Source organism: Schistocerca gregaria, chromosome 6 (assembly GCF_023897955.1).
Source record: "Schistocerca gregaria isolate iqSchGreg1 chromosome 6, iqSchGreg1.2, whole genome shotgun sequence".
NCBI classification, from domain to species: domain Eukaryota; kingdom Metazoa; phylum Arthropoda; class Insecta; order Orthoptera; family Acrididae; genus Schistocerca; species Schistocerca gregaria.
Genome location: NC_064925.1, coordinates 477,728,791 through 477,753,434, shown reverse-complemented (window position 1 = coordinate 477,753,434; position 24,644 = coordinate 477,728,791). Strand labels below are relative to the sequence as shown.

Below are 24,644 nucleotides of genomic sequence, written 5' to 3'. Positions count from 1 at the left end.
ACGTATTTACAATGAACGTGGCCTCATTTCAAAACAATGCGCATGTTTCTATCTCTTTCCAGTCCGGAGAAAAAAAATCGGAGGCCTTAGAACTTGAATGCACCTCGTACCAGTGGGAGCTTCTCTTCTTTGCCTTCTTCTCGTGTTCTGCTCCCTTTGCTTTTAGCTACCTTTCTTATGACGTTTTTTTTTTAGTTTATTATTTCTGTTAGCTTTTTAGCTATGACGCGGCATAATACCCTGAAGAATTTTAATCACTATGTGAGATTATTATTTGACGACATTTTTAGCCATTTTTACCGCGTAATTTTCGTACGGGCGCTGATAGCCTTGCTGTTGAGCGCCCATAAACTGCGAAGACACACACGCCAGGTGTGAGGAATGCAGTGTGGCAACGTTCGTTCTCCTCGGCAGCTCCACATACGGGCACGTCCAAGGCGGTAATGTAGGCGGGATAGCGACGAGGTGACTGCCGGTGCTGGGCATCTGGCGGCCCGCCGTCAGTCCGCGCCTCTCTGCTGAAATGAAATGAAATGTCGTGTGGCTGGGGCCTCCCGTCGAGTAGACCGTTCGCCTGGTGCAAGTCTTTCGAGTTGACGCCACTTCGGCGACCTGCGCGTCGATGGGGATGAAATGATGATGATTAGGACAACACAACACCCAGTCCCTGAGCGGAGAAAACATCCGACCCAGCCGGGAATCGAACCAGGGCCTTTAGAATTGACATTCCGTCGCACTAACCACTCAGCTACCGGGGGCGAACGCCTCTCTGCTGCCGCGTCGAGAGTGGCCGTAAACGCTGGGCCGCCTTGCTGACTGCTGACAGCGTGCGGCGCTGCAGACGTCGCCGTGCTGTCCTTGTGGCTACTTGCCCCGCTGCGGACAAACCCGTGTACACTGGCGTCCAAAATTAACGCAAAAAGCCACTGTTTCCCTGTCCTGTGCCAAATTCACGATATAATCGTACAAGCTGTCAACGGATGTCTCGAACAATTCATGGAACACATGAACTGTATACATTCGAACATCCTGTTCACTGTCGAGATGAGGCAGGAAGGGAGGCTGCCTTTCTTAGACGTTTTAGTACAACGACAGGCGGACGGGCGTCTTGGCCACTCTGTTCAAAAATGGTTCAAATGGCTCTAAGCATTATGGGACTTAACATCTGAGGTCATCAGTCCCCTATTTAAACCTAACTAACCTAAGGACAACACACAGACCCATGCCCAAGGCAGGATTCGAACTTGCGACCGTAGCAGCACCGCGGTTCCGGACTCAAGCGCGTAGAACCGCACGGCCACAACGGCCGGGGGCCTCTCCGTATAACGTAAGCTGACGCATACCGATTTATACCTGAATGCACAGAGTTTCCATCATCCTGCTCAGAAGAGAGCCGTTTTGAACACGTTGGTATATAGAGCAAAAACTGTTTCTGACGAGGACCACTTAAGGTACGATCTGAAGTACGTGTTCCGAAAGAATGGCTATGGTGCACGCGATATAGAGGCAGCTTTCTCCAAAAAAATGAAACGTCAAAATGCTGCACACTTACAGGATGAAACACCGATTGCGGTTCTTCCTTTTTGTGGCGCTATTTCCAGCAAAATAGGAAGAGTCCTGCGTAGACGAGGTATAAGACCGATTTTTCGTCCTCCTAAGAAAATTAAGATGATCCGCCCTGTTAAGGACAATCTCAGCCTCAGGGTCCATGGAGTTTATAATATACCCTGTGAGTGTGGAAGTAATTATTACCGTTTCCGACCGCTGTGCAAAACACCAACGCCATATTAAAAATAGAGAACTGGAGAAATCGGCAACTGCGAAGCACAGCCTCAGGAACAACCATAAAATTTTGTTCGATGAAACAAAAATCCTGTTCCATGCCTCCACGTACTGGGATTCTATTATTAAGGAGGCTGTTGAAATAAGAATGAGCCAAAACAACTTTAACCGCGATAGCGGGTACTATCTGAGCCGTGCATGGAAACGAGCGCTTGATGCAGAAAAGCAGCAGACGCGTTCCTTCCAAGGTTTACGTTTCAACGGAAACGGTGGCGCCACCAGCGCACACAGTGACATCGTCTGCGACAGCAGTACGTAATCGCCGACCAATCAGAAGTCGACCAATCAGAAGCCGTCCACGGGATATAAATAACGCCACCCCATTAGCAGTGAAGACAGTCAGCTCCTGACGATGTAGGTAATTGTCGAAAGCTAGAGATTTTATCCAAAACTGACACGGCAAGAAGACCGAGAATGTTTTACATATAAGTGCCGTCGCGAAAAACTTCGTTCCCACGTACGATTTTGTCTAGCACGGAAGATGGCATTCTGGTCAACGGAGAAACAAGCCAACGATGGCGTCAGAGAGCCTATCACACGGGACACTGTTTCCTGGGTAGTCCTACGGCCACAATCGCTGTGTACACAGTCACAGACGGTGCAGCATGGCACAGGGAAGGCGCCTACCAGATTCTCTGCGGTGGAGGGCCATAGAAAAACCGGAAGCAGCACAGTTACAACCTGATGTGGCATGATGGCTTAATGTGAACAGTGCTTTTGTTTTTCGGGTGTGGCAACAATTTGTAGAGATCGAAATTGTATCCCTAATATCATGGCAGGGCCGATCACATGTAACATCAGAAAGAGAAGACCATCATTTGGCTGTAAGGTCACGGCAACTGTCACTTGACCTCGGAGCATCCACTGCAACTGTTGTAATGAGGCAAACGGTGTACAGAAGGATTCTTTCTGGTCCCAACCATTGTGGAAAGATACTGATATCGAGGATGATCCCTAATGGTGTGGGCAGGGATTATGTTGACCACTCAAACACCTCTTCATGAAATTCTACGGTTACATCGGCAAGGTTTATGCTGTTGGTTATTACGGAGAGATATTGGAACCCAAGGTGCAGTTTCTGCGAGTTTCTGAGCGCACAGGCTTCGTATTCATGGACGATAATGCTCGACTCACAAAGAACGCATGGTTGATGTTTTCCTGGAAACGGAAGATACTGCACACACGGCGCGGCCTGCTCGCTCTCTCGATTTGAGTCCCATAGAGCACGTCTGGAATGCAAGTAGTCTCCAAGACTTGCAAGTAGTGCTGCAGAGAGAATAGGCGTTATTGACTCAACATGAGATTGATGACATCATTCACAGCGTACCTCGTCTTTTGTCAGGCCTGTATTTATGCCAGGGGTGGTCACGCCCCAAAATGAGTGCATTAACCAGCTGTCGGAATGTGTGGGGTAAATCCGTTAAGTTAGAAAAAACGAAGAACATTTTGCCTAGCGTCACGCTTGTTGCAGTTGTTTAAGTTCCGTGTTCTTCACATACTACTCTACTATCAGCTGACTATACCGTTTTGTGGCAAAATAAATGCAGTCTTGCAAAATGTCGGTTTGTTGTTTTAATTTCCAACGTACGATCCTCCCCGGCCGAATATAACGTCTGTCCTCTCGGCCGCTAGCAGTCTGACACCGCGCATTTCTTCCACGGAGTTCACTGTCGTCCTGGTGAAATCATCGATTGTACACTGAACAGCCAAAGAAACTGGTACACCATCCTAATATCATGTAGGGCCCACGCTAGCAGGACGTGGCATTGACTCGATTAATGTCTGAAGAAGTGCTGCAGGGAACTGACACCATGAATCCTGCAGGGCTGCCCATAACTTCGTTAGAGTACGAGGGGGTGGAGATCTCTTCTGAACAGCACGTTGCAAGGCGTCCCAGGTATGTTCAATCATGTTCATGCCTGGGGAGTTTGGTGGCCGGCGGAAGTGTTCAAACTCAGAAGAGTGTTCCCGGAGCCACTCTGTATCAATTCTGGTCGTGTCGGGTGTCGCAATGTCCAGCTGGAATTGCCTACGTCCGTTGGAATGCACAATGGGCATGAATGGATGCAAGTGATCAGACAGGCTGCTTATGTACGTGTCACCTGTCAGAGTCGTGTCTAGACGTATCAGAGGTCCCATATCACTGCAACTGTACTCCCCCCACACTATTACAGAGCCTCCACCAGCTTGAACAGTCCTCTGCTGACACGCAGAGTCCATGGATTCATGAGGTTCTCTCCATACCTGTACACGTCCATCCGCTCGGTACAATTTGAAACGAGACTCGTCCGACCAGGCAACATGTTTCCAGTCTTCAACAGCCCAATGTCGGTGTTGACGGGCGCAGGTGAGTCGTAAGGCTTTGTGTCGATCAGTCATCGAGGGTACATGAGTGGGCATTCGACTACGAAAGCCCACATCGTTGATGTATCGTTGAATGGTTCGCACGCTGACACTTATTGACATCCCAGCACTGAAATCGGCAGCAATTTGCGGAAGGGTTACAATTCTGTCAAGTCGAACGATTCTCTTCAGTCGTCGTTGGTCCCGTTCTTTGCAGGATCTATTCCCGGCCGCAGTGGTGTTGAGGGTTTGATGTTTTACCGGATTCCTGATATTCACGAAACATTAGTGAAATGGTCGCACGGGAAAAGCCGCATTTTGTCGCTACCTTGGAGATGCTGTGTCGCATCGCTCGTGCGCCGACTATAAAATCACTTTCAAACTCTCTTCAATCTTGCTAGCCTGCCGTGTAGCAGAGGTAAGCGATCTAAGAAGTGCGCCAGACACCTGTTGTCTTATACAGACGTTGCCGACCGCAGCGCCGTATTCTGCCTGTTTACATATCTCTGTATTTGAATACGCATGCCTATACTAGCTTCTTTGGCGCTTCAGTGTATCTGGCGCCTGCATCAAACAGTTCCGGTTTTCAGGGCTGTGTGCTGACAGACATAACTAATGGCGGATGTGTCGCAAATACACTCCTGGAAGTGGAAAAAAGAACACACTGACACCGGTGTGTCAGACCCACCATACTTGCTCCGGACACTGCGAGAGGGCTGTACAAGCAATGATCACACGCACGGCACAGCGGACACACCAGGAACCGCGGTGTTGGCAGTCGAATGGCGCTAGCTGCGCAGCATTTGTGCAGCGCCGCCGTCAGTGTCAGCCAGTTTGCCGTGGCATATGGAGCTCCATCGCAGTCTTTAACACTGGTAGCATGCCGCGACAGCGTGGACGTGAACCGTATGTGCAGTTGACGGACTTTGAGCGAGGGCGTATAGTGGGCATGCGGGAGGCCGGGTGGACGTACCGCCGAATTGCTCAACACGTGGGGCGTGAGGTCTCCACAGTACATCGATGTTGTCGCCAGTGGTCGGCGGAAGGTGCACGTACCCGTCGACCTGGGACCGGACCGCAGCGACGCACGGATGCACGCCAAGACCGTAGGATCCTATGCAGTGCCGTAGGGGACCGCACCGCCACTTCCCAGCAAATTAGGGACACTGTTGCTCCTGGGGTATCGTCGAGGACCATTCGCAACCGTCTCCATGAAGCTGGGCTGCGGTCCCGCACACCGTTAGGCCGTCTTCCGCTCACGCCTCAACATCGTGCATACCGCCTCCAGTGGTGTCGCGACAGGCGTGAATGGAGGGACGAATGGAGACGTGTCGTCTTCAGCGATGAGAGTCGCTTCTGCCTTGGTGCCAATGATGGTCGTATGCGTGTTTGGCGCCGTGCAGGTGAGTGCCACAATCAGGACTGCATACGACCGAGGCACACAGGGCCAACACCCGGCATCGTGGTGTGGGGAGCGATCTCCTACACTGGCCGTACACCTCTGGTGATCGTCGAGAGGACACTGAATAGTGCACGGTACATCCAAACCGTCATCGAACCCATCGTTCTACCATTCCTAGACCGGCAAGGGAACTTGCTGTTCCAACAGGACAATGCACGTCCGCATGTATCCCGTGCCACCCAACGTGCTCTAGAAGGTGTAAGTCAACTACCCTGGCCAGCAAGATCTCCGGATCTGTCCCCCATTGAGCATGTTTGGGACTGGATGAAGCGTCGTCTCACGCGGTCTGCACGTCCAGCACGAACGCTGGTCCAACTGAGGCGCCAGGTGGAAATGGCATGGCAAGCCGTTCCACAGGACTACATCCAGCATCTCTACGATCGTGTGCATGGGAGAATAGCAGCCTGCATTGCTGCGAAAGGTGGATATACACTGTACTAGTGCCGACATTGTGCATGCTCTGTTGCCTGTGTCTATGTGCCTGTGGTTCTGTCAGTGTGATCATGTGATGTATCTGACCCCAGGAATGTGTCAATAAAGTTTCCCCTTCCTGGGACAATGAATTCACGGTGTTCTTATTTCAATTTCCAGGAGTGTATGAATTGTAGCATAAAGTAGTTCCTGGAATGAGCGCCATCTAGGAGGCGCCTTATTATTACGCTATACTCTGATACCGCAAGCTGCGAGGCGTTATGCAGAGTGTCTGCCGCAGACGCAGCAGTGTGTATCCTCGACACGACAGCTAATGAAGTTGCTATAGTTCACGTGGACTAGAAAATGCCGTACCATTGGCACGTGCCCAATACCACTGAGCAACATGAATGTATCCTCATTATATGAGAAGGAATTTAGGTTCTGACACAGCAAAATCCATTTAAAAGCCACTGATGCACCTGTTTTATGGGAGAATTACTTCATTTATTCTATAAACGGCAGACCATCTTACAGGGTCAGGCAGAAGATACGTCTGCTACATTTTAGCAAAGTCCCTACCACGGACACTTAGTTCATACACTGAAATCTGCCACGTGATGACGCCACGTCGAAACTAGTCACAGAAAAATAAAGTTCCACGTAATATGAGCTTTTGTTGGTTTAAGAATGTCTTCTGTTGTGGTTGGCAGGAGAGCCAACACCGTATTGCTAAAGGAGGCCGAAATGCACGCGTTTTAGCTCACGCAGGCTGGCGTGAGGTCTGGAACATGACAAGGGAATTAGAATTGAGAAAAACGGACGTAGCTGGTAGAATACTGAACTTTAATCCATTAATGACGAACGTCGCTCTTGACATTACATGATTTACGATATCAATAGAAACTGATAATGGCGCCTTGCTAGGTCGTAGCAAATAACGTAGCTGAATGCTATGCTAACTATCGTCTCGGCAAATGAGAGCGTAGAAGTCAGTGAACCATCGCTAGCAAAGTCGGTTGTACAACTGGGGCGAGTGCTAGGAAGTCTCTAGACCTGCCGTGTGGGGGCGCTCGGTCTGCAATCACTGATAGTGGCGACACGCGGGTCCGACGAATACTACCGGACCGCGGCCGATTTAAAGGTTACCACCTAGCAAGTGTGGTGTCTGGCGGTGACACCACATCTTTCATACTTTTGGTTGCCTCTTTTCCTGGTCGGGTTACGAATGGCGTGCGAGGAAGAAGCGACAGTCGGTAAGCCTTTGAATGAGCTCTAATTTGTCTTGATTTTCCATCGTATTTATTTCTCAAGATATACTCAGGAGGACATAACATGTCCCCCTATTCTTCTCGGAAAATACACTCTCAGAATTCTCACTGTTTAAAAACAAAATCAGGATTTGGCTGGTAATTCACTTTCCGTTTCAGCCAGCTTTCCCTTCCTAGTACTACGTGGGCATTATTACTTGTAATAGTTTGTCTTTTTGGTACCTTACCGTGGACTCTCGTGCAGTTAACTGATACCATATTAATAGTTTCTCTTTTTTTATGGATGAATGTTGTCATATGTGATTACCGTGCCTCATCCACTCCTTTCTCAGATTCAGCATCGAGTCTAAAGAGGAACTCCTCAAATTTAAAAAAAAAAGAAAAAAAATCACGTCTCATGTACTTTGCTACCTGACAGCGGTGGTCAATAAATTTGCATCCGAGATCGCCACAGGATAGTGTGAGGCTTCGGTTGAGGTCTTCCTCTCGACTGCAAACCAGAGGTCCGCTATAGGGTCTGTGTAAGCCAACTGCAACTTGTGGAACGTGCTTCCATGCCACGAGTGAAGCAAGCTGATTTAAATATCAGTTCAGTCAATAATCAGAGGAGAACGAGGGAGCGCTCAGAACACAACAGGGAGGTGGCATTCGTGCCGATGCGAGCTACGATACAATTTGCGGCTTGCTGTACACTACTATGGGTTCTATAGCCGTTCGCAGAGCCTCTTCCACATTTCGGACGAGACCTCCCGGTATGTTTATACCGGCTACAAACTGGTACCCATCGAAAATGTCTGGAAACTGCTTGGTTGGCCGTGATCCACCACAGTTGATGCTTTGCCGCCTTGCGAGCAGGGCTATTCCAAACAAACGTATCTAGATCCTCTTTCATTTTATGCCACGTCTTTTAATGACATTAATGGTTGCAGCACAAGGTGCACGTACATGATATGAAATCCGAATAATGAAGGTATTGTCATGAACCTAATATCTTGTATTACATTCACTTGTCACATTTTTTTCAGTTTGTTGTAGCAGTTTTAACTAACATTAGTGTTGTAGTGATGGAGACAGTGACACCACAGATTGCAAAAGCATTTCTGCAACTGTAATGGAAAACATTTTTTTTTTTTTTTTTGCATTTTCAGGGACTCACGCAGCACAACAGTCGAGGAGTTCGCCATACCGCAGAAACCGGTGCTGGCTAGAGCTGGCAACGTCCGCCAAGACACATCCATACTGCTCACTGGTAAGTATCAGTCACTTTCAATACAACGCAGGTACTTATACATCCAAAAAAGCTTCTTTACTGGCCTCTGAAGTTCCCCGTAATAAACTAGTCATCTTCTATTATATTCACTCATCTTAATTTTTGTGTTTTGTACCAAAATATCGCCCAACCTTATACCTACTTGGACTTCCTATCCTCTTACAGTGGAACTCACAAACACGTTTTTATCAGATCAACCCAACTCTCCCCATTTTTCGTCACAGAAGAAATCCTAGGCTTTCCTCTTCTTTCCGGTTTCCACTTTTACTTCTTCATCTTTTTCTCTTTTCTTTGGTTCGTCATCTTTCTCGCCTTCTCCTATTATTTCATCCGTCCCTATTCTTTCTTCTGCGTTTCCCTCTTCCACTTTTCTTTCCCCTTTAATTCAAAATTCCTCCCACTCTTTCATTCTCCTTCCATATCACACTTTCACTCCCCTTTCTCCTGCTGTTTTCCCTTCCTTGTATTCTTACTCTTTTTCCATTTCTCATATTTCCTCATTTTGCGTATTTTTCCCCTTTGTCCTGTTCTTACCCCTTTTCCTCTCTTCTTCCCCTGTTTCCTGCTCTTTCCCCATTTCCAGCTCCTGCCCTTTATTCCCTGTTCTTTTCTTTGTTTCTCCTTTTTCTTTTTCGCTTTTTCCCTGTCTCCTTTTCCTTCTGTTTCTGCTATCTCTTCTATCCTTCTCCTTTTTCTTTTCCTTTTTTTCCCCTTTCCATCAATGGCTCAAATGGCTCTGAGCACTATGGGACTTAACATCTATGGTCATCAGTCCACTAGAACTTAGAACTACTTAAACCTAACTAACCTAAGGACATCACACGACACCCAGCCATCGCGAGGCAGAGAAAATCCCTGACCTCGCCGGGAATCGAACCCGGGAAGCTAGAACGCTACCGCACGGCCACGAGCTGCGGACCCCTTTCCATCTTTTCTTTTCTTAAACAGGACATCATCTCCATCGCAATTACACTTATTCCAAAATACCATGTACTCACACCACTAATCTTTCCACTGCATATTCGCCTCACCCCTGTATAAAAATCTAACTGCTCCCTCCCCGACTGCACTTCGACAGATACACTCAGTCATCCATCTCTTTAATCACCGTTTATTGGAGTAGATCCTTTCATTCAGTTCAGTGCAATACTTTATTATATTCATAACTGCAGCTATCAGCTCTTTAAAAAACTTGGTTTTAACCAGTTTTTATTCTCAGCAGTGTTAACCATCTCATTAGTTTCAGAAAAATAATATTTCATCCTTTTTTAAAAAAATATATAAATCTAAGTCAATTTTAATTGTTTTTGCTGGAGAGCAACATTTGTATTACTTCCAGCCTTCACTGTGGCCTGGTGATGAAAGGATAATGGGAATGCCAGTGTGTTTTGTAGATCATAATGTGGGACAGAAAGAACTATGCCAACATATTTTCAACTTATTCAGAAGTGCTACTCGAGCAACTTTATTTCAGGGACACAAATGGTTCAGTAACTAGCATCAGGGTTGTAATATTTCCTCGTTTTTCTTTCTTTTTTAGTCTATATCCTGGATTAACCCATCGCTATCACATGCAGATATGATTTCATTTCTTACATTGGAATTATAAGTAAAAAAGTCGTCTGTCTAGGAACCATACCAGTAAGGTTTGACACAGCAAATAGAGAGGACCCAAAAAAAGTTGCTGGGCGATTTGTGACAGGATCGTTTACTAAGAGCGAATGTGTCATGGAGATGCTCACTAACTCCAGAGACAGGCATTGCGAGAGATATATCTCGCGAGAAGCCCACAAAGGTGAAATGAGAAGGATTCAAGCTCACCTGCAGGCTTCCCAGCAACATATTTTCCCGCGCACCGTTTGCGACTTTAATAGGAACGGGAAGAAGAGTCAGTGGTACAGAAAGTGCCTTCAGCTCCACACCATAAAGTGGCTTCCAGAGTATAAATGCAGATGCTTGCCTGTTTCTTACGTTAAAAATACATTTCGGCCCCTTCGCTCTCAAAGTTTATGATTATTAGTGACCACGTACCATGTAGAATTGTCAAAGGATGTAACTCGTATCAGGGCGATCTCAAATACAATCAGAATACACGTGCGACAACGCATACTATTTAACCCACCTGTGGGCGTGCTTTGTCAGTACTGATTTCATCAGGGGAACTTCTAAGTAGCGACCCGTAGCGTTGCGCGCGGGCACCAGACATGCGTAGACAGTTCTCTTGCTGGTCCCGTCGCACAGTGAGTCATACAGTCGACAATGATCTGTAAAACCACAACATCACTGCTACATATCTGAGTACTACGGTCGCCACTGAACCTCAAGTTTAACACTGAAGTGCCAAAGAAATTAGTTTAGCTGCCTAATATTGTGCAGGGGCCCGGCGAGCCGCAGAAGTGCCGCAACACGACGTGGCATGGACTCGACTAATGTCTGAAGTAGTGATGGAGGGAATTAACATGATGAATCCTGCAGGGCTGTCCATAAATCCGTGAGAGTTCGACGGGGTGGAGATGTCTTCTGAACAGCACGTTGCAAGGCATCCCAGATATGCTCAGTAATGTTCATGTCTGGGGAGTTTGATGTCCAGCGGGAGCGTATCAACTCAGAAAAAGGCTGTAGCAATTGTGGACGTGTGGGGTGTCGTATTGTTCTGCTTGAATTGACCAAGTCCGTCAGAATTCACAATGGACAAGAATGGATGCAGGTGATCAGACAGGATGTCACCTCTCAGAGTTGTGTCTACGCCCCACACCATTACAAGGCCTCCACCAGCTTGAGCAGTCCGCTGCGGATATGCAGAGTCCATCGATTCATGAGGTTCTTCCTATACCCGTACAGGTCCATCCGCTCGATACAATTTGAAACGAGACTCGTCCGACCAGGCAACATATTTCCAGTCATCAACAGTCTAATGTCAGTATTGACGGGTCCAGGCGAGGCGTAATGTTTTGTGTCGTGCAATCATCAAGGGTACGCGCATAGGCCTTCGGCTCCGAAAGTCCACAAAGATGATATTTCGCTGAATGGTTCGCATGGTGAAACCTGTTGCAGGCCCAGGATTGAAATCTGCAGCAATTTGCGGAAGGATTGCACTTCTGTAATGTTGAACGATTCTCTTCAGTCGTCGTTGGTCCCGTTCTTGCAGGATCTTCTTCCGACCGCAGGGATGTCGGTGATTTGATGTTTTACCGGATTCCTTATATTCACGGTACACTCGTGAAAGGGTCATACGGGAAAATCTCCACATCATCTCTACCTCGGAGATGCTGTGTCCCACCGCTCGTGCGTCAACTATAACACTCACTTCAAGCTTGATAACCTACTATTGTACCAGCAGTAACCAATCTAACAACTCCGCCGTACGCTTGTCTCATGTAGGCACCCTATTCTGCCTTTTTACGTATATCTGTATTTGAATACGCATGCCTATACCAGTTTCTCTGGCGCTTCAGTGTAGACTAATGTACTCTTGTTACTTAATTTTATTTATAACTCAGAGCCCATCTGATTATTATTCTTACAATTATTTGTCTGTCCAGCACACACCGTTGTTTATTAGAGGTCCTATTAATATACACTCCTGGAAATGGAAAAAAGAACACATTGACACCGGTGTGTCAGACCCACCATACTTGCTCCAGACACTGCGAGAGGGCTGTACAAGCAATGAACACCCGCACGACACAGCGGACACACCAGGAACCGCAGTGTTGGCCGTCGAATGGCGCTAGCTGCGCAGCATTTGTGCACCGCCGCCGTCAGTGTCAGCCAGTTTGCCGTGGCATACGGAGCTCCATCGCAGTCTTTAACACTGGTAGTATGCCGCGACAGCGTGGACGTGAACCGTATGTGCAGTTGACGGACTTTAAGCGAGGGCGTATAGTGGGCATGCAGGAGGCCGGGTGGACATACCGCCGAATTGCTCAACACGTGGGGCGTGAGGTCTCCACAGTACATCGATGTTGTCGCCAGTGGTCGGCAGAAGGTGCACGTGCCCGTCGACCTGGGAACGGACCGCAGCGACGCACGGATGCACGCCAAGACCGTAGGATCCTACGCAGTGCCGTAGGGGACCGCACCGCCACTTCCCAGCAAATTAGGGACAGTGTTGCTCCTGGGGTATCGGCGAGGACCATTCGCAACCGTCTCCATGAAGCTTATCTACGGTCCCGCACACCGTTAGACCGTCTTCCGCTCACGCCCCAACATCGTGCAGCCCGCCTCCAGTGGTGTCGCGACAGGCGTGAATGGAGGGACGAATGGAGACGTGTCGTCTTCAGCGATGAGAGTCGCTTCTGCCTTGGTGCCAATGATGGTCGTATGCGTGTTTGGCGCCGTGCAGGTGAGCGCCACAATCAGGACTGCATACGACCGAGGCACACAGGGCCAACACCCGGCATCATGGTGTGGGGAGCGATCTCCTACACTGGCCGTACACCTCTGGTGATCGTCGAGGGGACACTGAATAGTGCACGGTACATCCAACCCGTCATCGAACCCATCGTTCTACCATTCCTAGACCGGCAAGGGAACTTGCTGTTCCAACAGGACAATGCACGTCCGCATGTATCCCGTGCCACCCAACGTGCTCTAGAAGGTGTAAGTCAACTACCCTGGCCAGCAAGATCTCCGGATCTGTCCCCCATTGAGCATGTTTGGGACTGGATGAAGCGTCGTCTCACGTGGTCTGCACGTCCAGCACGAACGCTGGTCCAACTGCGGCGGGAGGTGGAAATGGCATGGCAAGCCGTTCCACAGGACTACATCCAGCATCTCTACGATCGTCTCCATGGGAGAATAGCAGCCTGCATTGCTGCGAAAGGTGGATATACACTGTACTAGTGCCGACATTGTGCATGCTCTGTTGCCTGTGTCTATGTGCCTGTGGTTCTGTCAGTGTGATCATGTGATGTATCTGACTCCAGGAATGTGCCAATAAAGTTTTCCCTTCCTGGGACAATGAATTCACGATGTTATTATTTCAATTTCCAGGAGTGTACATTAGGTGAAGGCAGACTTCATAGCATTTGTGGTTACCAAAACAGTTACCTACGTTATTTGTCTTTGTATCTGACATAAATACGCGCGATTCACAATTTTACACAGTTACGTATTTCCCGTGTACTGTCTGTCCCAACTGACTTGTTTGTTCGTCGCAGAAGCGTATGAGATACGGACGTGAGCCGGATTAAGCGACCTTTGCTGGCACAGGCCGGCCAGAACTAGTGTCGTTTGGAGGCGGTTACCCACGCTTCACTGAACGTAACCTGGTGTGGTCGCCAATATCCGCCTCAGAAAACACAATACACCAACAGTTAAAACACGATACCACTCACAACAAAGTTCACTTTATTTTCGCACAAGACTTCCTTCCCGTAAATTAAATTACATCTGTGACGGCAGGACACCTATCCACGAAATTATAATGAATAGTTGCCAAAATATCAAAATAAATAAAATCGAATACCGCGACCGTGGGACAATGATAGGAAGGAAAACAAAATAAGCAAATAAGAACATCCGTGTACAAGTCACAATACAGTTGTAGCGACAGAATTACGGGGCTATACGCATGCGTTAATCGAACTGAGAGAGATCAGATCACATACTGGCAATACCCTTTTACACACTCCGATATTTACTGAGGTAGTTCTGTATACCTTTCTCTGTCTCTTACAAAACTCCGTCGGAGGGCGAGATTAGACCTACGATGCAACAAACAGCTCAGACACGAGGGATATTTTTGTTTTCAGTCTTCGATCGTGTGCGAAATTAAAGCCACAGTAAAAATGCGATGCAGCTTTGCGCAGATGTGTTGCGCGGTGTCTCTAGTATGCCCATCGATAGCGTCTCGTCGCACTTCTCATTTCTGAGCACGCAGTGAACACCTACAGCGGTAGATTCTCCTGCCAAGTGCTGTCATTCGATTTCATCGTGCCGCAGGGTTCCTCCAGATTTTATGCAGACCACATAATGTGGCTGACATGCGTGGCCTCCTTCGTGGTAAAGCTAGGCCACACTCTGCAGGTGCAACGAAGACGCTCTTGCAGCGTTTCCCACGGGAAGCGTTTGACCACTCACCACACAGTTCAGACTTGGCTCCGTCTCACTTTCGTATCTTTGTTCAAATGAACCGCTGACTATGACAACAACACCTTGGCACAGAGAACTAGCTGCAGACCAGTGTAGCGAATTGGCAGATGCTATTCGAAAGTCGATACCACGCTACGTCAAGTGTCTAGCAAGAGATCCCTTGAATGCGAGGTCGCAAATTCAGAGTTTAGTAAGGCTCAGGTGACAGTGTTGTGTTGACAATTATGACGAGAAAAATATTAACTGCTAATGACTCACGGTGGTCTCGCGGTTCTCGGCGCTCAGTCCGGAACCGCGCGACTGCTACGGTCGCAGGTTCGAATCCTGCCTCGGGCATGGATGTGTGTGATGTCCTTAGATTAGTTAGGTTTAATTAGTTCTAAGTTCTAAGCGACTGATGACCACAGATGTTAAGTCGCATAGTGCTCAGAGCCATTTTTTTGCTAATGATTCACCATGTGCATCAGGAGGGCGACAGAAAATGAGTGTCCAGGAGGTGCAGAGATAACCTTCTCCGGTATTTGTGTATTACACTTCACAAAGTCGACACCGTCGGCATTTGACAAATATTCAAAATAAACCATTGACTTGAACCATGAACACCGAATGAAAAATGGCATGCCACAGTGATCACAAAGGTTCGCGTCACCAAGGTCGAACTCCTTCGGAGTTACAAACCATGCAGGACGTTCCACTAGGTGTCCACTCTTAAAGAATGCATATAGTAACAGTGTGATGAGAACTGATGCAATGTGATGGCAAGCAACCGATTGCTAAACAGTCTGTTGTGCAGCTCATCGTGAAACTGGATATCCTCTATGTACAGCTGCAGATAGCGCTCTAATATGTTTCTTAGGCACAGAAAAAACAAACATTCAGAGACGAAAATTGTCAAGTGGTTCCAGCTGGTATGAACTGCAATATCGCACACTTTTCAGGAGGGATAGTTTTCTATTGAGGAGTATGATTTTTATACGCAAATCAGGAATCAAGCAAAAACAAATTATTTTGACCAACTATTGGCCAAACGCAGTGCTCATACCATAGTTACAATTCCCTTACCTCCAATTTCCCGCTATTGCTTGCTGTGACCTAAATATTATCTATTGTCTACGTAAGATCAGAGGGCAGAGAACCTCCAACTTCTCGCAGCTCAATAAACGACTTCCTAGCCAGTTCACCATCTAGCTTAGCCTTCGGTATAGTTGTATACGAATGCGTTAACGCATCGATGTTAGTTGATATTGATACAACTCTCTTGATACCTGTAATTTCCAGGGTTTATTTCACATGCATTTCCTCTTCAAGTCACCATTGGTAGGAGCAGGAAACAAATTCCTTACTGAACGATGGGATAAGTTTGTTTATCTGATCTACAAATTTTCGTTCCTGTTCTGCAGTTTGCTGTGCATCATCAAGTGGACGCTTGGTTTGAACTTTCCTTATCTTACGACTTACCTGTAGTATTGTTTGAATTAGTGTAACCATCCACTTCTTCCCTTTAATTGACTGCAATCTATGTCGCGCGTAATTTGATGTGCGTAGCGTAGTAGGTCACCATCATGCACATCATGTAAATTGTATCGAGCATCCTTGAAACGCCGGCCGCGGTGGTCTCGCGGTTCTAGGCGCGCAGTCCGGAACCGTGCGACTGCTACGGTCGCAGGTTCGAATCCTGCCTCGGGCATGGATGTGTGTGATGTCCTTAGGTTAGTTAGGTTTAAGTAGTTCTAAGTTCTAGGGGACTAATGACCACAGCAGTTGAGTCCCATAGTGCTCAGAGCCATTTGAACCATCCTTGAAACGCATAAACATCAGTTTTTGCAACAAGTGCGCCTTGTCCTCTCTTAAACATCGGTAGTTTTCCTTATGCACTATATTGACATACTGCTGCGGACTTATTCAAAACCGAGCGAGCTGGCGCAGTGGTTAGACACTGGACTCGCATTCGGGAGGACGACGGTTCAATCCCGCGTCCGGCCATCCTGATTTAGGTTTTCCGTGATTTCCCTAAATCGCTCCAGGCAAATGCTGGGATGGTTCCTTCCAAAGGGCTCGGCCGACTTCCTTCCCCGTCCTTCCCTAATCCGATGAGACCGATGACCTCGCTGTCTGGTCTCCTTCCCTGAAACAACCAACCAACCAACTTATTCAAAAAAATGGCTCTGAGTACTATGGACTTAACTTCTGAGGTCATTAGTCCCGTAGAACTTGGAACTACTTAAACCTAACTAAGCGGTCGCGCGGTTCCAGACAGTAGCGTCTAGAACCGCTCGGCCACTCCGGCCGGCGGACTTATTCAAACCCTGTTCATAATTGAATGGAAGGCTCCATGTGGTTCCCAAGTCGTGCTGCGACCGTAAACCATGAAATTAACAAATATGCAGCAACCAGTCGCAAAATCATGTTTTATTTATTCACTTTTGCAAATCGATTTCAACTGATTAACGGCCATCATCGGTGCTTTCAACCAAAATGTACCCTGAGTAGTAATACTGTCTTAAGCAGAGGTAAAACATAAAGTGATATTGCAAAAGTGAATAAATAAAACATGATTTTGTGACTGGTTGCTGCCTATTGATCATAATTGTTTTTTTTACTATGCTGCGGTTGATCTTCCACCTACGTAATTACGTCCAGTACCCGCTCCTCGGAGACTATTGTCCTTTACTACGTTTCACTGGAGATGGGAATTGTGGCCCCCTATCCGCAAGGATGATGAACTACACGCTTCGACGCCTATTTATATATCACTTTCACTTGTTAAGCTTGTATCATCGTAACACTCCTCATGTGCATTGTCTGCACAGCCGAACGTATACGACAACACACTTTCCACAGACTCATCTCGCAGAAACGCTAAGATTTGATCTTCTTTCTCACTCTGCGAAATTCCTTGGGTTCCTTTCTGACGGAATGTCAGCTTCAGCAACTGTTGTTGTAGATATAATGTAGTGTTTACTTCGTTTATCGTTGCCATTACTGTGCTCTGTATCAATGCAACGCACTGTACCTCTGTTGTGAGTTACTCTCGACTAAGCACTTCCACTATGTCCCGCACTCTCATACTGAGCTCACCACTGGATACCTCCAGTCGCACCCCTGTTGCCATTACACTCAACATTGTGGTTGCGTGGTAAACAATACGGGTGTGGGATATCGAATGCCGTAACATCACTGGCTTTTGCGGCCTCACACTCAAGAGGTTTCTTGTAAGTCGGAACTGAGACTATGTAGAGAAGCAGCTGAAAGAGGTAGTGAAATGTTGTGCGGCGTGGCGGGGTCGTCCGGTCGTTCTTTCGTCTCCTTACTCTCTCTCTCTCCGTCTCTTTCATCGAACAGTTCACTTACCTCTGTACTTCTTCCTTCCGACGTCCCTTCACTCTGCAGTAGTAGACGCACTCTAAGCAGTGTACGGCAGCGTTGAAGAAACCACTACCTAATACCTACCGCACAGAGGCCGCGTAACTCAAGTGGCAAATCAGTTCCTGTAAGTTCATTTTCACACGTTTCGGGCGGTAGGAGAATGCAGTTTAAGTGCAGGAAGCATTTGAAAATTCTATTAAATTCTTTTTATCCATGAGAAAGCACATGAAATGGATATCAACTCCGTATTTAATAAAGCAAATGCTGTATCATTCCAGGTTCACCGTCTATACAACATATTTCACACGAAAAAGCAGCCAGAATTTCTGCAAGTCCTACCCGATTAATTTTGCGGTCTAACAGTCACTGATCCACCACTATTAGCGAGTTGAACATTCAGTCATTATATTGGTCTTCTGTGTCAGAAGTGCTCGCCAAAGTATTCCATAAAGAACACGGAATATGCCACGCCGAATTGTCTCTACGACCAAAAGATCGCACGCTTATTAAAACTTCAACTAATTAATTCCGAAACATCACACTTTCCTCAAAATGTTTGTAGCTTAAACCGCTTTAGTAACGACACGTTCTATCTGAAATTATCTCACTAGCTCTTGAATTTACATACTATTTTCGTGGAGACATCTAGCTTGGTGTTACTCGGACTCAGGTTAGCGAGCAACTCTCTCGATGTTTCTCTCCTTTCTCCCTCTCTATCTGCGCATGGGAACCGCTTAATTCTGGCTGGCTCTTGATCTGAATGACCAATCAGAATGATCCTTCCAGATCATTCTCATGGCAAAACTTGCCTTAGCCAGCCACTAATCATACAGTAATTTACGTCATTGCCATTTCAATTTCTAATATATTGTTTAATTAAATAAAACGAAATACAAAATAAAAAAGTATTAAGTGTCATGTAATATTTTGTGTAATGTAATATCTTGTATAGGCACCTTTTATTGATCTGACACGCCCCACATCATTACATAGTGTCGAATTCATGATTTATGGAACAAGTACTAATCTATTCTAATCTAATCTCTCTAATCTAATCTTTAATTAATATAGAAACTTATTCCGCTTCAGACTTTTATTCGGCTGCTCTCTTACAAAAGCAAGCACACATCGACATACGTCATCAGCATCGAAGTTGCAACACAATTTTCCCACCGTTCAATTTTATAAGGTTTTACGTAACATGTTTTTACATAAAAAGTTTTGACGTATATCCTGCATACCCTCTCTCATTCATTCCCATGGATTTACACAAAAAATAATAAGCAAATAATAATTTTGAATGACTTTTCTACTGCATAATGTAGAGTAATTAAAGTTTTGAAAAGAAAATTCTAATTAAGTGATTTTATACAATGAGAACTTTTTTATGACTTCAGATGCTAATAAAAGACAATCTGTTCTTGTTCCTAACTGAGTTTTAAAATATAATTGTCGGTTTTAGGACATTTAGGTAATTTTATTAATCTCTGTAACTATAATAGATAAAAATCTGAACTTTTAACAGGATCATTTCCTTAATAATAAAAGATTGTGAACCAAGTTTGAACAAAATCGGGTGATAATTACTATGGTTTATTTAGTTTCGTAGGGGGTATGAATTTGCGTATCGACTGAATGTTATTTGAGACTTTTCACATGGCCGGTAGCGTCAGCTGCGCTGTGACTCAGAGCGAAGAAAAAACGTAGCCATGCTGAAGCCACCGTGCTATAGGGCTGCGTCCCTTATTGCAACGAATGTTAGCTCGTAAGGTCAGAGTTTTAAAAAGAAGACCTCTTATATCAGAAAGAGTCGTTATAGCACACATTCTGCTTAGAGACCCATTTCCCTGGGGTCATAGTCGAGTAAAGTACGCAGGACACGTTTGTGGAGTATATAAGATTACGTAAGAGGTACTGGAAGATTCACATTTTGAATGTTGCCGTGCTGTGTGCTATGATAACCCAGATAGAAAAGCATTGTCACCGAAAACCGACTGTCCACGTTCGTGTCCCAGTGTCACAATGTTCCAGTAGTAGTGCACTCTTCGTGTCTGACGGATCCGAGATGGTGTGGCATCTGAAGTCTTTTACTTTAGAGACTGTAAATTGTCAACAAAACATCAAACTGAAATCACAGCAGTGGCACAAATCTTCAAGACTAACTAATACATCATTCATTTTGTGTATCTGGAGAACTATCTTGCTCACTCGGCTGTCCTAGCCTCACCATAAGGATTTTCTTTCGATAGCTTACAAAACTTATATTTGATGGTACGATCCAGAAGCGGAAAGATTCGAGTCACAGTTCTCCTCACTTTTTCTGTCTCTTTTTGACATTTAGCGATGAATTCCCTCTTTGCCTGTGTTATTCTGTTTCTTATAACGTTCTTACATCGTCGTCTCTTCCAAGGTATTCTTCTACTGTGTGGTCTTTAATTTTGATGACTGTCGCCAATCACATTTCTTCTACAACTCACTACATTCATCTTTCTTCGATTTACTCTCAGTCCCTGGTATTTGATCATTAGATTGTTCATTCCGTTCGGCAGGCCCTGCAATTCAGCGTCACTTTCACTGAGGACAGTAATGTCATCGGCGATTCTTATCTCTGATATCCTCTCATTCTGAATTTTAATCCCGCTACTGAACCTTACATTTCCGCCATTGCTTCTTCAAAATATAGATTTAACACTGGGGTCTGAAATACTGCATCCTCGTCTTACATACTTTTTAATCCAAGCATTTCTCTCTCGGTTTTCTAAGTTTTATTTTTTCTCCCTTGTCTCTGGTACATATTGTATATTACCTACCTTTCCCTGACCTTTACAATTTTTTTATCAGAACTTAGAACATCTTGCAACATTTTACTTCATACATAATTTTTATATCTTCAAGTCCTACAGAGGCGTCTTCATTTTCTAAAAAAAAAATTATAGAACAAACAATTATTGCTAGTTGTAACATATAAAATATAGACTGGCAATGGCAAGGAAAGCGTTTCTAAAGAAGAGAAATTTGTTAACATCGAGTATAGATTTAAGTGTCAGGAAGTCGTTTCTGGAAGTATTTGTATGGAAGTGAAACATGGACGATAAATAGTTTGGACAAGAAGAGAATAGAAGCTTTCGAAATGTGGTGCTACAGAAGAATGCTGAAGATTAGATGGGTAGATCACATAACTAATGAGGAAGTGTTGAATAGGATTGGGGAGAAGAGAAGTTTGTGGCACAACTTGACCAGAAGAAGGGATCGGTTGGTAGGACATGTTCTGAGGCATCAAGGGATCACCAAATTAGTACTGGAGGGCAGCGTGGAGGGTAAAAATCGTAGAGGGAAACCAAGAGATGAATACACTAAGCAGATTCAGAGGGATGAAGGCTGCAGTACGTACTGGGAGATGAAGAAACTTGCACAGGATAGAGTAGCATGGAGAGCTGAATCAAATAAGTTTCAGGACTGAAGACCACAACAACAACAACAACACTTCTCCCCCTGCTTTATTTAGACCGTTTGTTCAGATGTCACAAAATTAATAGAAGCCATCGTAAATTATTTAGTTCGGGTGGAAAAGTTACATACAGATAAACAAGGGAAGGTTAAGAACGGTAAACGTGTACCTACTACCGATCCTATGTTCCGACTATTTTATATACATTGCCTGACAAAGAAAGTGAAGCAGCATAAAACGAAGGAGAAAAGAAATGAAAATTCGCGGGCTGAGCGGATATGTGCTGTTATTTCAGTGATTACAAAATTGTCAGTACGACGTTGCATTTTCTCTGCCCTGGATGCGAGCACCGATTCGAGTGAGAACGTTGTCTTAAAGACGTAGTCTGCTCTCTCGAGCTGGCCAACAACTGTTGTGGTTGGTCCTTGATACCCTGGATACCCCTTATATAACCGATGGTGTGGAGTAGGCGTCCGTGTTACTCCCAGACCTATTCTATGGGAGATATATCTGGGGAACCTTGCTCGTGGAAGGAGTACCTGAACACCAGGCAGACATTTCATAGAATCACGTGCGATGAGTGGAAGAGCATTGTCGTCTTGAAACATTGTACTCCAATGCTGTCGCGTGGGAGGTAACACATGAGGCTGCAGGGTGTCTATGACGTTCCATTGTGCTGCCAGAATAGCCTCAGTCACTACTAGCGTGTCATTAAGTCATACAGGATGGCTCCCCACACCATGGCGACAGGAGTAATAACGTCGCACCTCTCCAAGACAATGGAGCAGCTGGCCACGCATGAGCGGATTTCCACGACAGCCCAGAACCGAGGGCACCTCTGACGGATACGGCCTGCAGACCCGAGGTCCGTCTTTTCCCACTAATGAGCAGTCGTATCTAGCCTCTCCGATCTGCCCGCGTGCCGCGTCCGGCCATGTGTAGGAGGAAATCGGCGGATTTTTGTGATTTATCGGCGGACCCATCGACAAGCCAGAGGCCACGGGCGACAGATTTCAGGAGTTGCCACTGTGACTCACCAAGCACATCGTACAGTGCGGCGTTTTATGGGCACTTTATTACTTGTAGAACACTTTCCTACTTTGGCAGTAGTTCGTATCTTCGAGAGAAAGCATGGACGATGCTAGGAGGAAAACTGCTGCAGGCGCCGGCTGTTTGGGACTTTATAAAGCACAGTAATTAGTAATACCTGTAAAGCACTGGAAATAACAGAGTTGTGGGCAACAGACTATAATATCAAACATGGTAAAACCAACGTTTTATTGGCGCTCGCTATAGTGTTGGTGATACAACTCATCTCCCCTCCCCCCTTTACAATTCTCACAGACCAACAACTTCCTGAGATTATTTCTGAAATTATTGAAAGTATTTCAAATCCGTCTTTGCAGCTACAACAAAATCCGTATTTTTGTCACCAAAGGCATTTGGTTTTATTAAAAGAAGAGCTTAATGAGTGTAATGATACATATTTATAATCTGGCTTGCGTTTTGCATCAAAAATCAGTTCGTTACAAAAGATATTGGTGTTACTTAAAATAAACTATATCCAATTTCCGCTCACATCAGAAAACGCTATCAGCTTGAATATTTTTGAGGTAGTCCCTTGTTTGACAATGTTATTGGTTTTTATAACACTTTGCTCCAAGTTGACATACTGTCAACCATTTCTTTTTATGCCGTACTTTTTTATCATGCTTTTTTACGCCCTATTTCTTTTACAGTCTCGTTTCTGTAACGTTCATTTTTCAGTTTTCACATAAAAGGTATTTCATGGTACAGTTGTATAAGATTTTCGATGTGCTCATTGGACCACCCTCTTTGCTATACTTGTAGCAACTAAAACTTGCTGTCATCAAAAAACCATTTTTTCATCAGTGACGAATTTCGAGGGTCACCTACATTTCTTAGCTTGTTATGTTGGAATTTGCTTCTTTTGGGAAAAAAAGTGCAGTTTACGCAGTGTCACCCAGCTAACATCGTAATGCAGTTGCAGTTGCTGTAAAATACTGAAACACTGCTTTATTGAACGAGGAACTGAGGACAGATGAGGTCAAAAGCTTATTGTTCAAATGGCTCTGAGCACTATGGGACTTAACATCTGAGGTCAACAGTCCCCTAGACTTAGAACTACTTAAACCTAACTAACCTACGGACATCACAGACATCCATGCTCGAGGAAGGATTCGAACCTGCGACCGTAGCAACAGCGCGGTTTCAGGATTGAAGCGCCTAGAACCGCTGAGCCACACCGGCCGGCTCAAAAGCTTATGAAAAGCGCGTTGTCTGTGTACATATAACAGTGTAATTTCCTCTCTTACCTTCTTGCAAATAAAAACTATTTCACATTTCACCAGCCGTCGGTGACTCTTAAAAATTACGCCATTCCAGTGCAAAAGCAAGTATATTGCGGTAGATCAGAAAGTTCCGCTTGTTTACCATATGGCAAAATGCTCTCCCCTTTGCGTGCTGTCGTTTAGCAATCTCTCGTTTCGATATCTGAAACCGTTTGTGAGACATGTGTGTGTGTGGGGTGGGGGGGGGGGCTATTTCATTGCAGCTTTATCGTTGGCATGTACGATTTCAAATGAACTTTCCGCATAACATAAATTTTCTCGAGATTGGTGACAGAGAGAGACCTCCTCATAGGTCTAAAGAAAAATTTAATATGTTAGCTGAATTTCATACGCAGCAATATACAGTCTAATATGGACCAAACGCAAATTCACAGCGACCCCTATTTTTCATTGTCGACTTTTCGAATTTCAAGCAATGTGTCACCTATACATGAAATATCAAAATAAGTATGACCATTAACGAAATGATAGGCACTCCATCATGAGGCTCACATATAAAACTATAACTGAGGTAAAAGCCAGTTTTTTACTGAACAGTTTTTTTGTCGTGTGAGAGCGCGCAGCCAGCAGCTCACCGAAAGCTCACTGACTTGGCTAAACACGGCCCCGTCACAGAAATCCGCCCTTGTGAGTGCCTGCCGACAGGGCGGATCGTCAGTTCCCAGAACTGTGGACAGCGGTCAGAGGCTCGTGTCTCAACTGACGCACAGACACGGACTGCCGGAGACGTCCGTAGCCAGCTCGTGTGTGGCCAGCTATAATG

The 24,644-nt window shown here is 45.7% G+C and overlaps 1 protein-coding gene across 1 annotated transcript in view; it reads left to right on the top strand.

Annotated features, from left to right (window-relative positions):
- The window catches only part of LOC126278654 (proline-rich protein 36-like), a 443,922-nt gene that overhangs the window by 325,775 nt on the left and 93,503 nt on the right, over positions 1-24,644 (top strand). The window contains exon 8 of the mRNA XM_049978868.1: positions 8,478-8,578. Coding sequence (XP_049834825.1) covers positions 8,478-8,578 — 101 coding nt within the window. The remainder of the gene's footprint in view (positions 1-8,477; positions 8,579-24,644) is intronic.